At 41.3% G+C, this 13599-nt stretch overlaps 1 protein-coding gene across 5 annotated transcripts in view; it reads right to left on the bottom strand.

Annotated features, from left to right (window-relative positions):
• Positions 1-12781, bottom strand: part of TBC1D8B (TBC1 domain family member 8B) — a 33868-nt gene extending 21087 nt beyond the window's left edge. For 2 of the 5 annotated variants that reach the window (XM_061357979.1, XM_061357978.1), the window contains exons 1-4: positions 12515-12779; positions 4826-4936; positions 1153-1271; positions 306-531 (exon numbers count right to left, since the gene is read on the bottom strand). In XM_061357979.1, coding sequence (XP_061213963.1) covers positions 306-531; positions 1153-1271; positions 4826-4936; positions 12515-12644 — 586 coding nt within the window. In that variant the 5' untranslated portion in view covers positions 12645-12779. Of the gene's footprint in view, positions 1-305; positions 532-1152; positions 1272-4825; positions 4937-5980; positions 6250-12514 lie in introns of all 5 variants that reach the window. The other 3 variants (XM_061357980.1, XR_009726226.1, XM_061357982.1) reach the window with 3 other exon arrangements.
• Positions 12782-13599: the final 818 nt, after the last annotated feature.

Here is a 13599-nt window from a genome sequence, read left to right on the forward strand (position 1 = left end):
AACAACAGTAATCCTCAAGAGACTGAGCTAATACGTAATGTGAACTAAAGATGATAGACAACTTTTTGTTACAGTCAACTTCTCTCTCTCTGCCTTCTCTCTGAAGCTTTTAAACAGGCAGAAAACTAATGGACTTTGTGTAGTAAGTTACACAATGTATTCCTTTCCATAAGTATTTGATGTTTGCAGTTTTTGCTACTCTGTGTTGACATCTGCTTCATATAAACATAGGAAGAACTCTTCCAAATCTGAAAGATAAACAGTAAAATGTGAAGGGACTAGGCTTAGCATCAAGGCCTGCTTACCTTCTGCTCCCAGCAAAAAAGAGTAAAAGCTAAGGAAGTTGGTACTAAGATAAAGCCATCCCTGACAGGGCACTCTGCCCTTCCAGTAACTGCATGAGTAATAGGTCACCAACTTCTCCTGCTCCGGTAACCCAAAACACCTTTCAAACTTCATAAGACCTTCACGAAACTTCTCAGGATCTTCTTCTTTTACAAAAGAACCTTTTCCCTCTTCAGCAATCAAACCCTAAAACAGAAGAACCAATTACTTTATATATGTACTCACTCAGGTGGGTACCATACATGCACCTTCACACACACAGGGTATCATTCTCCTAACAGAATAGTAAGTTTTAGAACAAGAAGAATAGTCTGAGGACCAGAACACAGGCCACAAATCAAATGTGCTATTTAAGACTCATCCACCAAATTTCCTACACAGCTTAGGCAAGATACACACTCCCTGGTCTCTTGTTCTGAAATAGATTCATAAGCTAAATAAATTCGTGGCTAAATATTTAGCATATATAAAGTGAAATGTTGCACCTTCACAAAAACATACCATATGCTTTCCAGGCACTATTAAAATTATTATGAAATAATTTAGCAACAGATTAAGACCACTGTTTAAAGGCATCTTGTGTGTCATTTATCAAGACGATTTTATTCCAAACAACCTTAACTGTGGGGCAGATGAACAGGAACAATGAAATGTGTTGAAGTTAACACCTACATATTACTCAATCACAACTATTTAGCATTATGATGCTGTCCTTTGATATTGTAAAAAGGACACATTACTCATACATATTTAGAGGAAAAATAAATAGCTGGCCTTTCCCCATTATATCATGTGCCTATTACTTACTCTTATCTTTCCCTGGACAAAGCTCGTAATATCTTCATTTGAATCAAATACTGATAAAGTCTTCATAACATTCTGTTCTAACCAGTCCCAGTGTTCCGTTATTTCTTCTCTGCTAGATCCTGATGAAAAAGAATGTTAGTATTACTTAAAATTAGAACAGACTTTAATTATTTCACTGAAAATAATAATCAAGGGAATACTTACCAAATTCCTGATTCGCAGAGTAATTTAGATACATGTTGTCCAACTCTTGTGTTCACTAAAAACATACTTGGTATACACTGAAAATGTGCATTGCTATGTTTTTATCTTCAAGACCTTTATTCAGTTATATTTCTAGCCTATACCTCCAGAAGCATCTCGGCTTTATCAACATTGTCGGGCTCAGCAATGAAGCCTGACCTGGAATGATTGGAATGTCGGGCTCAGCAGTACCTCCTCAGCACGAATGGCAAAGCATTGCTGGACAGTCCCAGTCTAATCATCTAGAAGGTGGGATCAAACTCATGAGACAAAGAAGAAAATTAAATCTGGGCCTTTAATATCCTCAGCTTTGATCGCTGGCCCACAAACAGCTTCCAGAGCAGAACTCCAGGACTTAGACCTATCCCTTCCAACATGTGTAAGGATGTAAAGCCCACACCACCATAGCCTTGAAGGCAGCAAAGATTTCTCTTTGGATACATAAAACAAACATCTATGCTCCATACAACAAACAAGCAATTGGTGCTTACTTGTGCTCAGTATAAGTTACGGTTTTATCTCATTCCCTATCAAGTCATGCTTTAAATATATTTCCAACCAAAGCTTAGGCAACTACCATTCAGGAAGCAATGTCATCCTACCTACTATAAAAGTTCTGCTTATGCTGTAATTCCAAGCATCCCATTGTGCAAGAGGAGGAATAACTTAAAACACCTGTTAACAACAACCATAAGGAATGTAGAAAACATCAAACCAAGATAAAATTCAGTGTTCTAAAAATATACATCCTGCATTTTCAAACACCTCAGAGAAAAGAAAACTGTGTCACTTTACCTACTTTACACTGATTTTAATTTATGTTTCACTGCAACTATATAGCAAGGAAAAACTTCTCTCACCTGAACTTTCCAGAAATACATTAAGACTACTCATTTACTTTAAACACAAATGAACACTCTTACCCACCAGCTACTACTACAATTAGAGAACTGTGCTTGGCCAACTTGAAAATTCTTACGATAATTCACCTTTCTCTTTTCACATACTCAATTACAAATTATGCAAGTGGTAGCAGGTAAAAGGCAGAGATGCTACTAGTGAAACAACAGTAGAAGTCCAGCAAAATCAATCAGGGACTAAGACAATCCCTAAAGACAGGTGGCTCCCCATCAGATTGGAGACAGCAAGAGGGAAAGAGAGGGACAGAATTTGCATAGGCTTGAATAAAGGGATTCTAGAATATAAATTAATTGACAGCTTCATCCTCCACAGGAATGCTCACAAATAAAATCAGTCAGTTTAATCACACACTATCAATACCCCTAAGGAAGAGCACACCTTTAATAATTTCTTCTTTCTTAATTTACTTTGACAGAGTAATTAAACAACTTTCAATGGACTCCACAGAATTAGTTAAAGTTGCCTTGGGAATGAACAGAAATTGTTCTAAATATAGTTAAATCGTTATACTGCACTACACAGAGTGGATTTGCAACAACACTTTAAAAAATTATGTGAAGAGTAATTAACATAGCAATTAAATTGCAAACTAATTGTTTTTCTCAGACTCAACATGTAGACCCATTATTGAGTCACAGTAAAATTTGAGGCACGGAAGTGACACAGTAAAGATTAAACATTTTAATAAATATTTAAATGATTTGGGAGCACTGCCTCAGATCGTTAATATCTAATAGTAAGAACAAAATGTAGCCTTTTCAATTTCTTCATAGGAGGACCAATCTGGTTCTGAACACAGAGTACAACTACAGTATCTAGCCTTTTGTTGTAAAGTATCCTTACGCAGCACAGAACCGATATCAATTCAGTCCTAAGGTGAAGATAACATTTTGTATTTTCCCAAGGCCTGACCATTAGAATTCCCCAGAGTGTACTTCCAACATACTTATCAAAGTACCTTTTTGACAGCCTGTCATCACCAGTTCTGACTTTCTCAGAAGCAGTTCCAAAGTTTTATTTACTACCAATTCCCAAATTGCTCAAATTCTATCAACTTTATAAGGCTGCCCTTTTAAAGTGACATGTACTGAATTACATGAAATCACTGCTAAACTGTTCTCTCGTTGACTACTGTCCTTCAGAGAAGTCCTTGCAGAACGTGAGCAGGAACAGATTAGCATGACTGCATGAGATGTGTAAATTATTAACTAAACACCTAGAAGAACAAATTTGCATTTGGAAAGTAGCTAACTGGATAAAAAAGGCAGCAAGAGGCACAATTTTTCATTTAGGGTGAAGCAATGAAGATTCATAATAAAGTGCTAACAGCATAAATCCAGTGTAACAACAGCACAACACTTACTAGTGGAATTACTCATGCATGTAAGCGTTTGCAGAAGGGTGGATTTCCTGCAAAGCTCATATTTTGCCAGAGGCAACTAAACAGAAGGCCTGGAGCCTGGAGAAGTCTAGATGGAGTCTTGTTTCTTTAAAAAACACTACTGATTCAAAAAATCAAAACATGGAAAAATTAACTAAAATATATGGCTCTTTTTCACTGTAATTATAGATGCTCATGGCAGTGGGGTTGGAACTAAATGATATTTAAGGTCCCTTCCAACCCAAACCATTCTATGATTCTTTGTTGATAGTGTTTTCAAAAAGCCTTAGAACTAGATTAATTCCACAACAGTGACTTTTCAGCATTAGACCATATGACATTATTTTATTATTATATATAATATTATTATTATATTATTTCAATATAAAGACAAGACTATGCCCCAGAAGTAAAATCAATGATGCATGTAAAGAATGAAAGCATTCTTTCAACTTCTGGAATGGAGGTCTCTTTGGATACCGAGTAGTTAGGCAGCCTCTATAAAGGAATTCAGATTTCATTTTCAGGAAGAGCTGAAAAACTTAAGACTAAAAACAAAACCAAAAGACAACAAAATAAACCCATGCATGGCAGCAAAGGCATGCTCTTGGAAAAAATCACATACTCTGCTCCCAAGGTCAACTTTCTTTCGTATTTCATACTGACTAATAACACAACATGAGGAAAAGAAAGAACTTTCTTACACTACAAGAGCAACAGATATGAGGAATAATCCAGTTCTGACCATGACTGGGAACCTGGCTATCTTTAAAAAGCAAAGATAGAGTAGAAAAAAAAGAAAAAAATTAGGATAAGTAGCTGCTGTTATTCCTACCTACAGCACATTTAGCATTCTCAAGAGTTAACTTACCCTATCATTCTAAACTGTGCCGAGTTAGACATGCAGCTTATAGACGAAAAGATTATATTACTGTTATCCTAAGAGAGTACCAAGGCTTTAGCACCTGCAGCAAGTAGGCAACAGGAAGTTGTAATAGATACAGATATATTCTGAAAACCTGGAACCACACACTCCATCTCAGGTTTGCAAATGATTTTAAACCACTTAGAGGTCATGAGAATGAATAATGTGAAAGAATTAACCTAAAAACAGATCAGAGTACATACCACATGCAATGGACCAGTAAACTTGGGAGTCAGGTGTCTGATGCAAAATGCGAAACGGGGCAACTTTCGATGTAGAATCCAACACCGCATCTAATGTTCCCACAAGCAGACCTGTTGTGTTCAAAAAAATGTATACAGCATAGTGAAACTAAGGTTTTGAAATGTACACTCACTTCTAAGTTCTTTCTTAGTGAATAGGAATGATACCAAAATAAGAACTAATGAACTCTTGAGAAAATAAGCACAAATGAGTAAAGCAAAAAGTGCTCCAAGAGGAACCTCTTTGTGAGGTGATGGTATTTTGATCCATTAAAAGCCATTATAAACACAAAATGAGGATGAAGGATTTTGAGATGACCCCCTTGGAAGCAATAGCCATGTAGTATGGTAAATCACTAGCCAATTTGAAATGTAAGAGTAGTTCCCAGCCTTCAACAAGTACAAGCAGTAACTGAACTACCTCTTAGTTGGCCATTTACTGTTATACTGTTTTCCAGTTGCAGAAAACAGCTCTTACAAGAGACTAATTCCATTATGTCTGCTTTTTATGAAAATCCCACCATTTTTACATGAGAACACAGTATCACACTTAAGTTTTGCTGCTCATACCACACTAGAGTTAGAAAATGCCTGCCATCCTTGACAGCAAATGACATTAAATTTAGATCATTTCAAATGCATCTCTCAAAAGTTATTTCAGAATTTTTAGGTTGGCTTCTAGTACTTTTTGTTCCACTCTTTTTCCATTAATGCCCTCTCAAATTCTGAAAATTAACCACTGTGAGAGAATACAAGAAAGCAAAGTAAGACAAAATTGAGAAGCCCGGACAATAACCCTCAGAACAGTTTTCCATGATACACACTCAGCATAAAGCCTGTATGACTACCTTGCCGTAGTTATTCAAGCTTCAGAGTGCTTTTGCTTCTCTTCAAAGAGCCTAAAGTAATGAAAAACACAAAAAGCCCCAAAAGACCAGTACACTACATCAATCAAAAACACTATCTTATCAACAGTCCCACCAGACAACACTGCTTTGTCTACAAATGTGATATAGGCCACAGGACTGCACCTAAGCCGATAAATTCTCAGTACATTACAAATTAATTCTATGGCTGTGGCCACTGGCATATTGTGAGGAATCAGCAGAGTCTCACCGTCTTACCCTAGTCCTGGAAGTGCTCTATGAGCAGTGAGTTTTTGGAATGCTATGCTATCAGGCAGGGTTTCCATAACTACATGTTGTTGGGTGCTTCTCAGCAAGCACTCCTTTTTATTGCTCCTTCCCATTAGGAAATCATAAAACATGTTCCCTTAGGCAAGTATGACCACAGCCTGAGGGGTTTGCTGGCACTCTGCTGACTCCATTCACACAAGCCCACTGAAGAATGATTCATTTTCAGGGTTGCAGAAATTTAAAATTCACCTATATAATGAGAAGGATATTAGCTGTAAAATAAAGGAGTAACTAACAAAAGGATCAGTAGCTGCTCAGCCTAGACACTAGCATTATCTCTGTAAGGGAGGCAAGGGTTAAAAACAGCTCCAATAATTGCTGATCCCTTGCCAATGAAATGCAACATATGTTGCTCTCAAACAATCAATTTTAGGGATAAGCTACCTGAGGTCATTTACTCTCATCCCTGCTCAAAGCTAGATCCCCTAGTTTCTACTAGGGATTCCACTTAAATCCTTCTCTTGCCTCACTCAGGGAATGAATCCAGCTGTAGGTATGTTACGGTGATGCATATTTACAGGACAAAAGGGCTCTGCTTTTAGAAAACACTTCCTGTTTTATATCTGCATGAGTAAAACTACTGGGAAATACCACTGATGCTTAAACAAATAGGGTAAAATATCTTAGAAAATAAAATAAAGGGCAACGAACCCAGAATAGCTTTGAAATAAGGCTGTGTTCTTCCCAGAAGTCTCTAAAATACTTGCTTAGCAAAATACCAAAATTAGCTCAAGAGACATGCACCAAAATACATCAGCAATGAATTTTGCTCTCAGTTGTACCAATTTATGGCAATTCCTACATGAAAATAACTGCCCAGCATTTTAGTGTTTGGGGGCAACACCAGTTTCTTCTATATTTATTTCACCAAGCACCCCCTGTAGGAGAGGATCAGGTTCGAGATCAGCTTAAGAACCTAAACATGCACAGGTCCATGGGACCTGATGAAATCCATCCGCAGGTCATGAAAGAGCTGGTGAATGAAGCTGCTAAGCCGCTGTCCATCATATTTGAAAAATCATAGCAGTCAGGTGAAGCTCCCGACGACCGAAAAAAGGGAAATATAACCCCCACCATTTTCAAGAAGGGGAAAATGGAAAACCCAGGGAACTACAGAGCAGTCAGTCTCACCTCCGTGCCTGGTAAAATCTTGGAGCAGATTCACCTGGAAACCATACTAAGCCACATGAAAAACAACAAGGTGGTTGGTGACAGCCAGCATGGCTTCACTAAGGGGAAGCCCTGTCTAACCAGTTTGGTGGCCTTCTATGATGAGGCTACGGAACTGATGGACAGAAGCAAAGCAGCTGATGTCATCTACCTGGACTTGTGCAAAGCGTTCAACACTGTCCCGCATGACATTAATGCATAATAGTGCCTTTGAGGTCAATAATGAATTATATTAAAACTGGATCAGACAGCCACCTGATTTGCTACATTAGAAGTGTTAAGGGACATAAAATATTTATAGGACTGTAACAGTTCCTTGCAAACCAAAATGTTCTGTTAGCACAACACTGGTTAGCCCCATTACACTATGGATTTTGGAAACACTTTGATGTGTACTTGAGTTCTCGCTTTTAGTTTATTTACACCATCATAAAAAGGAGCTGTTTGAAAGTATTGTAAAAGCTTTCCCCGAGTGGCGACAACACAGCTTCATTTCGGCAACTGCTCACTTCTACAACCTGAAGAATTCAAAGGCTAATCAGAGCAGAACCAAAAGGGGAAAAATACTGTAAACTAAGTAAGTGTGACAGATAGCTGTGGTGGGTTGACCTTGGCTGGACAAGCTTACTGAGCTGCTCTATCACTCCCCTCCTCAGCTGGACCAGGGCGGGGAAGGAATATAAGGAAAGGCCTGTGTGTTCAGATAAGAACAGGGAGAGATCACTCACCAATTACTGTCACAGGCAAAACAGACTCAGCTTGGGGAACTGAAAATTAATTTATTGCCAGTCAAATCAGAGTAGGATAATGAGAAATAAAGCCAAATCTGAAAAACCCTTCTCCTCACCCCTCTCTTCTTCCCAGGCTCAACTTCACTGGCAATTTTCTCTACCTCCTCCCCTCCATCAGCACAGTGAGACACTGTGGGGTTGCAGTCAATTCCTCACACCTTGTTTCTGCTCCTCCTTCCTCCTCAGGGGAGGACTTCGCACACTCTTCCCCTGCTCCAGCATGGTGTCCATCCCACAGGAGAGTCCTCCATGAACTTCTCCAGCAAGAGCCCTTCCTGCAGGCTGTAGCTCATGAACGGCTCCAGCGTGGGTCCCTCCCATAGTGTGCAGTTCCTCAGGAACACACTGCTCCAGTGTGGGGTAAAGAGCTAAAACCATTTATAGGCATTCTAATAAGCTTTCTGTTTAGGTACATGAAAAGACTCCATAGAATCCTACAGAGGACATCTCACAGCAAGAAAGCATACAGCAACCTTAAGAGAGGCTTTTAATAGCTAGGTCATGGCAACTAAAATGTTTAGGTTTGAAGAAATACAAATATGAAGAATAAAAATCATGAACTTCAAGTGATTGTTTAGGGGGTTTTGTACCATTAAGTCAACCTGTTAATAAAGCATGAATTAAAAAGAAAAATAAATCTTGAAGGCAATGTGATTCTTGCAAGGAATATAACCAATAGGAATAGCACGGGAAATGTACAGATTTACTGCAAAACCAAAACCCACTGTATAATTAAGCAAAGACAAATTCAAGTATCCCAGCTACAACTGAAATGGTCTGTAATTTCATCAAAACCTTTAAAAGAAAGATCAAAAGATGCCGGTCAGTTGAAACCAAATCTACCAGAGTAACACAGCAGATGCTATGTAACTTCCACAAAGGCTTCTCTGGCACAGGATACAGAATCAGGGGAGAAACACACATCAGAGTGAACTGTTGCCAAATTACAACACTGCAGTAGGCCAAAACTGTAAGTCCCTACCACAGCAAATATTTATTCACAGAGACAGGATAAAGCTTCCTCCCATAACAGCAAATAGTTTTACAGAGCATTTGGATCCAGTTTTAACTAGACAAACTAAGATACAAATACATACCATATAAACCAAGAAAAGCCATTGTCTCTGTGTATTTGATTTAAAACACACACATGCTAACTTTTGAGTAAGACCCTGTTTTTCTGCTTCCTCAAATTAAGCACAGAAGTGTGGTGTTTGGATTTTTTTCTTAATTTTATTTCCTAAGTGAACTTGATCTCATGACTAAGAAACCTCAGATTAATGAATACTGAGCATGGGCTGAGATGCAAATGTTCTTAGTCAACAGAGATGTAAAACAGGTTAACTAAGCTTTCAGTGAATAAAAGATTTAATATCCATTTACAGCAACTCAAGTACATTATGGTCGGTGGTTATGACTCCGGTAAAACAGCAGTAACTCATTAAACTTAGGTGTGTATCCAAGCCCTTATGTGTCAATCTATCTGGCCTATCTGTGGCAATAAAGATATCCTTAAAAGAAGGGAAAATTATAAGCAATAGCTGCCACAGGAAATCCAGGACTTTAAGAGTCAGGGTTTTTCCCTACCTTTCCAAGTGCAGTATATGCAACAGGCAGGGAAGACTAGCTCCAGCCATGCATTTCATTTAAAGTTTTCCTCTTCTCACAGTTGTACTTTACTTCAATTTCTCAAGCAGAAAGAGACAAATTGTAACAACAGAAGCAGAAATTAAGCATTTTGATTGAATTTCAGTGAACAATTGGCATTTTATGACATCAAATACATATAACTACTCCCAGAATACCCACCTCCTAGCCAAAGTCCTGTCTAAACTATCACTGAAGCAACATCCTTGTGACTAACATGCCTAATCTCACTAGACCTTGGTTACGGCACCTGCATCCACGTAAAGCTAAGCAGGCACACACCTGCAGGAAAAGAGCCAAGGCTAAGCAAAACCAACACAATGTATTTCTGTCCATTTTCATCTACGCTGGCCAACTCAGAACTATGCTTGTCTGTGGACACAAGCTATAGGAGCAAACTGTATCATGCACAGATCACAAATTGGTCATGCTGTAACAGTCAGTCCAGAGAGGTCATACAAACAAATGCAACTGCAGCCTTCTGTCTAAACAGAAGGACAGCACCAGAATACCCAGTCTTCCTTCAGGGAAGTTTCTCTGATGTCATCTATTTTTAACCCTTGGTCTGCAACTTCTCCAGCTATTGTCTGCTTCTCGGAATGCACATCTCCCCTCCTTAATGTCTATCCAGCTTAAAGGAGCCCAACCGAGTGTACTCATCTATTCCGGAGAATCCTTTGCTAACTGCTTCCTCAGCTTTACTGCTATTCAAACCCTGAAGCACTGCTCATCTTCCAGCTCCTGTCCTGAGGCATTGTTCCTCCCTTCCCTGAAGACTTAGTCTTACACTGCTATGTGCCTCTTTCACTGGTACCTCCCCAGTCCCACAATGCTGCCAGTTACCTCCAGCCTCACCTCACCAGCTGAAAAATGCTGTTCAGGAGAGTAAGATTTTACTTGGCATGTTTGTGATGACCTCATAAGAGAATAGCTGCTCACTGGATTTTCTTCTAAAGCAAGCACTAATTTTCTTGAGTGACACATAGCAACATAAAATTTAAATCACACATAGCAAATTATGCTTGCTTGTACCTAGAGGGTTTGAATATTTCCAAACCTGCAAACACAAATGTAACTGCATTATTTCCAATTTCCTTGTTAATCTTTCTTAATTACAATTTTAATCCAGTAACATCTCACTCTTCTTGCTTCTGTCCAGTGAAAAACATAACTTGTACAGATGAAATCTGTATGAATCTATCATTATGAGAAAAGCTACAGAAATAAAATGTATCATGACACATTAAAAAAGCATACTACAGGAACCATCCCATTTGTGGTTTTCCATGATGTCAAATGCCATCAAGGACAAAAGACTAGTGATAGAAGCCTCACCTTCAACAAAAACCAAAGGGCACTAGGAGGGCCCAGCTATCTATTCAGCTGTAAGCCTAGGAGGATGTTTTTAAATAAATACCTAATTGTAGGTCTCATTCTTTCACTTCAGTCATAGTTCTTACATGAATTTCATCACAGACAACCTTCATACCAGTTCAGCTTCCCTGGCTTACAAAGATACCAGGCCAGAGACTGGCCCACCTAGACTTCCAAGGTTGCGAAATATCGCCCTTGCTTCCAAGATGAAGCCTAGCATTATCTATCTATAATAGTATGATATGCCTAAAAGAGAATCTGGGATTTTATGATGCCTTCTTTTTACACTTAACTTGTGCCCTCCAAGTGGTTCGTATGTCAAGAAAGCCCCACCTCCAGCTGGGAGGGATATTTCTACATCTGAAATTCATCACCCAAAAACTGGGACTTTGTGTTTTCATTCAGTAGAACGGATAAGTGTTTCAACAAGATAATTATGCCTCATGCTTAACACAGCTTGATTTATGATGATGCAACTAGAGAGAGCCTTGAAAACCCAAAGAGATGCAACTGATGCAAAACACTCCAGAATCATATTCCATCCAGAAATAACTTTGCTTCCCTGTAGCATTTCTCCTTGACAGGGTCAATGACAGATACCACCAGACTATGAAGGAGTCAGTTCTCATCTGAATAGCTACCACAACAGAGGTCTCAGTGGTAGGTCAGGTCCCTGCAGTGCACAATCATATAGGCAGACAAGAATTAAAAATAGATACTCAGCTCCGTACCTTTAAGTTCTCATGAAATAAAGTTTATTATACAGTGGTCAGTGCCCTGTCACTTTCCTGACCCACCTCTCCTGACAAGCTCCATCAAATCATATGCTTGTTACTAAAATAACCAACCAGAAATGCCTGAGCAGGAGCTCATTTCAACCAGCCACAGATGAATGCAGGAAAAGGGACGTGGAATGAGCATCTTGCCAAAGTAAGACAGACACATCATTTCTTCCATGTGTCCTCTTCCAACAAGCTGCAAATCTAACCCTGCCAAGTGTCCCTTGGTGCAAAGGGCTGTTAAGCTAGAATCAAGTGTTGGGCTGCACTGATCTCAGTTCCACCCAAAGGCAGCAGCCAGCCCTGCCAGGATGTACATCCAAGATCTTCTGCACCCAGAAACACCAGCAGGCCCCGTCCCACAGGGAGTGTGATGGAAACTTAATCGACCCTTCCTTTTGCCCAGTGGGATGTCTTGAAATGTCTCTCCCATGCAAGAAAAACGGGGGGTGAGTGGAAGAGGAGAACCACATGAGAAACCCCATGAAGGTCAACGCTCCAAAACTCGGGCAGGCCTCCCCCTCTCTCCCTCCCCATCTGGACCGAGGATCCCAGGAGCAGTAATCAGCCACCGTCCCCCTTTCAGCCTCTCCTCCGGCCCCTTCTCTCGTGCGCCCCTGACAGCCCGGGCCTGAGGCGGCCCCGCCCCTGAGCCGAGCGGGGACTGTGCCCTGGCCCCGGGGGGGGCAGTACCTGCCAGCCCGCCTCCGCCCTCCTCGCCGTAGCCCCGCCGCCTCTGCAGCACGAAGTATTGGTTGGAGCGCTCCTGCACCCACAGCTTGAGGGCATTTTTCAGCAGCACCTCCTCAGGCTTCAGCCACATCGTGGCGGCCGCCTTACTCCCCGCCGCCGATGCCGCCGCTGCCGCCGCTGCCGCCGCCCATGCCCGCCGCGCTGCCCTGCCTCCTGCTCCACGCACACAGCCCGGCGGTCAAGCCCCGCCGCCGGCGGGAGGACCACGGAAGGGGCGCCCTGCCCCGAGGCATGCTGGGAGCTGAAGTCCTTACCGCCGACTAGCCGCTCAGTGCCGCTGCCTCAGGACTACAGCTCCCGTCGGACCTTGCGCAGCTGCCCGGCCCTTGCCCATGTGGCAGCCCGTGTCCGGACGCCCCGAGCAGCTGAGTTTGGGGGCGCGGAGAAGCCTGTGACAGACTCCGGGGGTCGGCCGCGCTCTGGGAGGCGGTCAGAGTTGTGTCTGCTCCTGCTCCGCAGGCTGGGGCAACTCTGCTATATCTGTCCGGGGCCGCAGCACACTCGGGCCTCTGAGAAGCCTCTAGTGCGTCCCTAAAATGCCTTCATAAAGCAGATGGACGCTTTTTTTTGTCTTCACGGCCACAGGGAGCCGTCCCATTTTAAGTTTTAGACCAAAACAGTTCAATTAGCCGAGAACTTCGGGGTTTATGTTTGCACTCCTGTCAGCACTAAGCCTGCTGCTGCAGCAGGAGCCTGGTGCAGAAAACAATTCAGGGAAAACCTGCCACACGAGGAAGGAAACCATGACCAGCACCTCCACTTCACTGGGCCCAGCACACCACACACAGGCCACACCAGGAGCAGATGAGTGGTCTCACTAGCTGCAGAAGCAGACATATGGTCACCGTTGCCTATTTACATTTAACATCATAAAAATATGATCTGCCTCATTGCTTCCATCACCCAACACTATCCAGTGCTAATTTGGAGTAGAGTTAGACACTCTGGTTACTCTTAAGAGCAGCTTGGCTGATGGTCCCACTGTTTTCATGGTTTGTTTGCAAGATCTTTGGCATTTGTCCTCA

This window comes from Neopsephotus bourkii, unplaced genomic scaffold, assembly GCF_033783945.1.
Source record: "Neopsephotus bourkii isolate Nb327-2 ecotype Australia unplaced genomic scaffold, CSIRO-AGI_Nbou_v1 NB_936, whole genome shotgun sequence".
In the NCBI taxonomy this organism is placed as follows: domain Eukaryota; kingdom Metazoa; phylum Chordata; class Aves; order Psittaciformes; family Psittacidae; genus Neopsephotus; species Neopsephotus bourkii.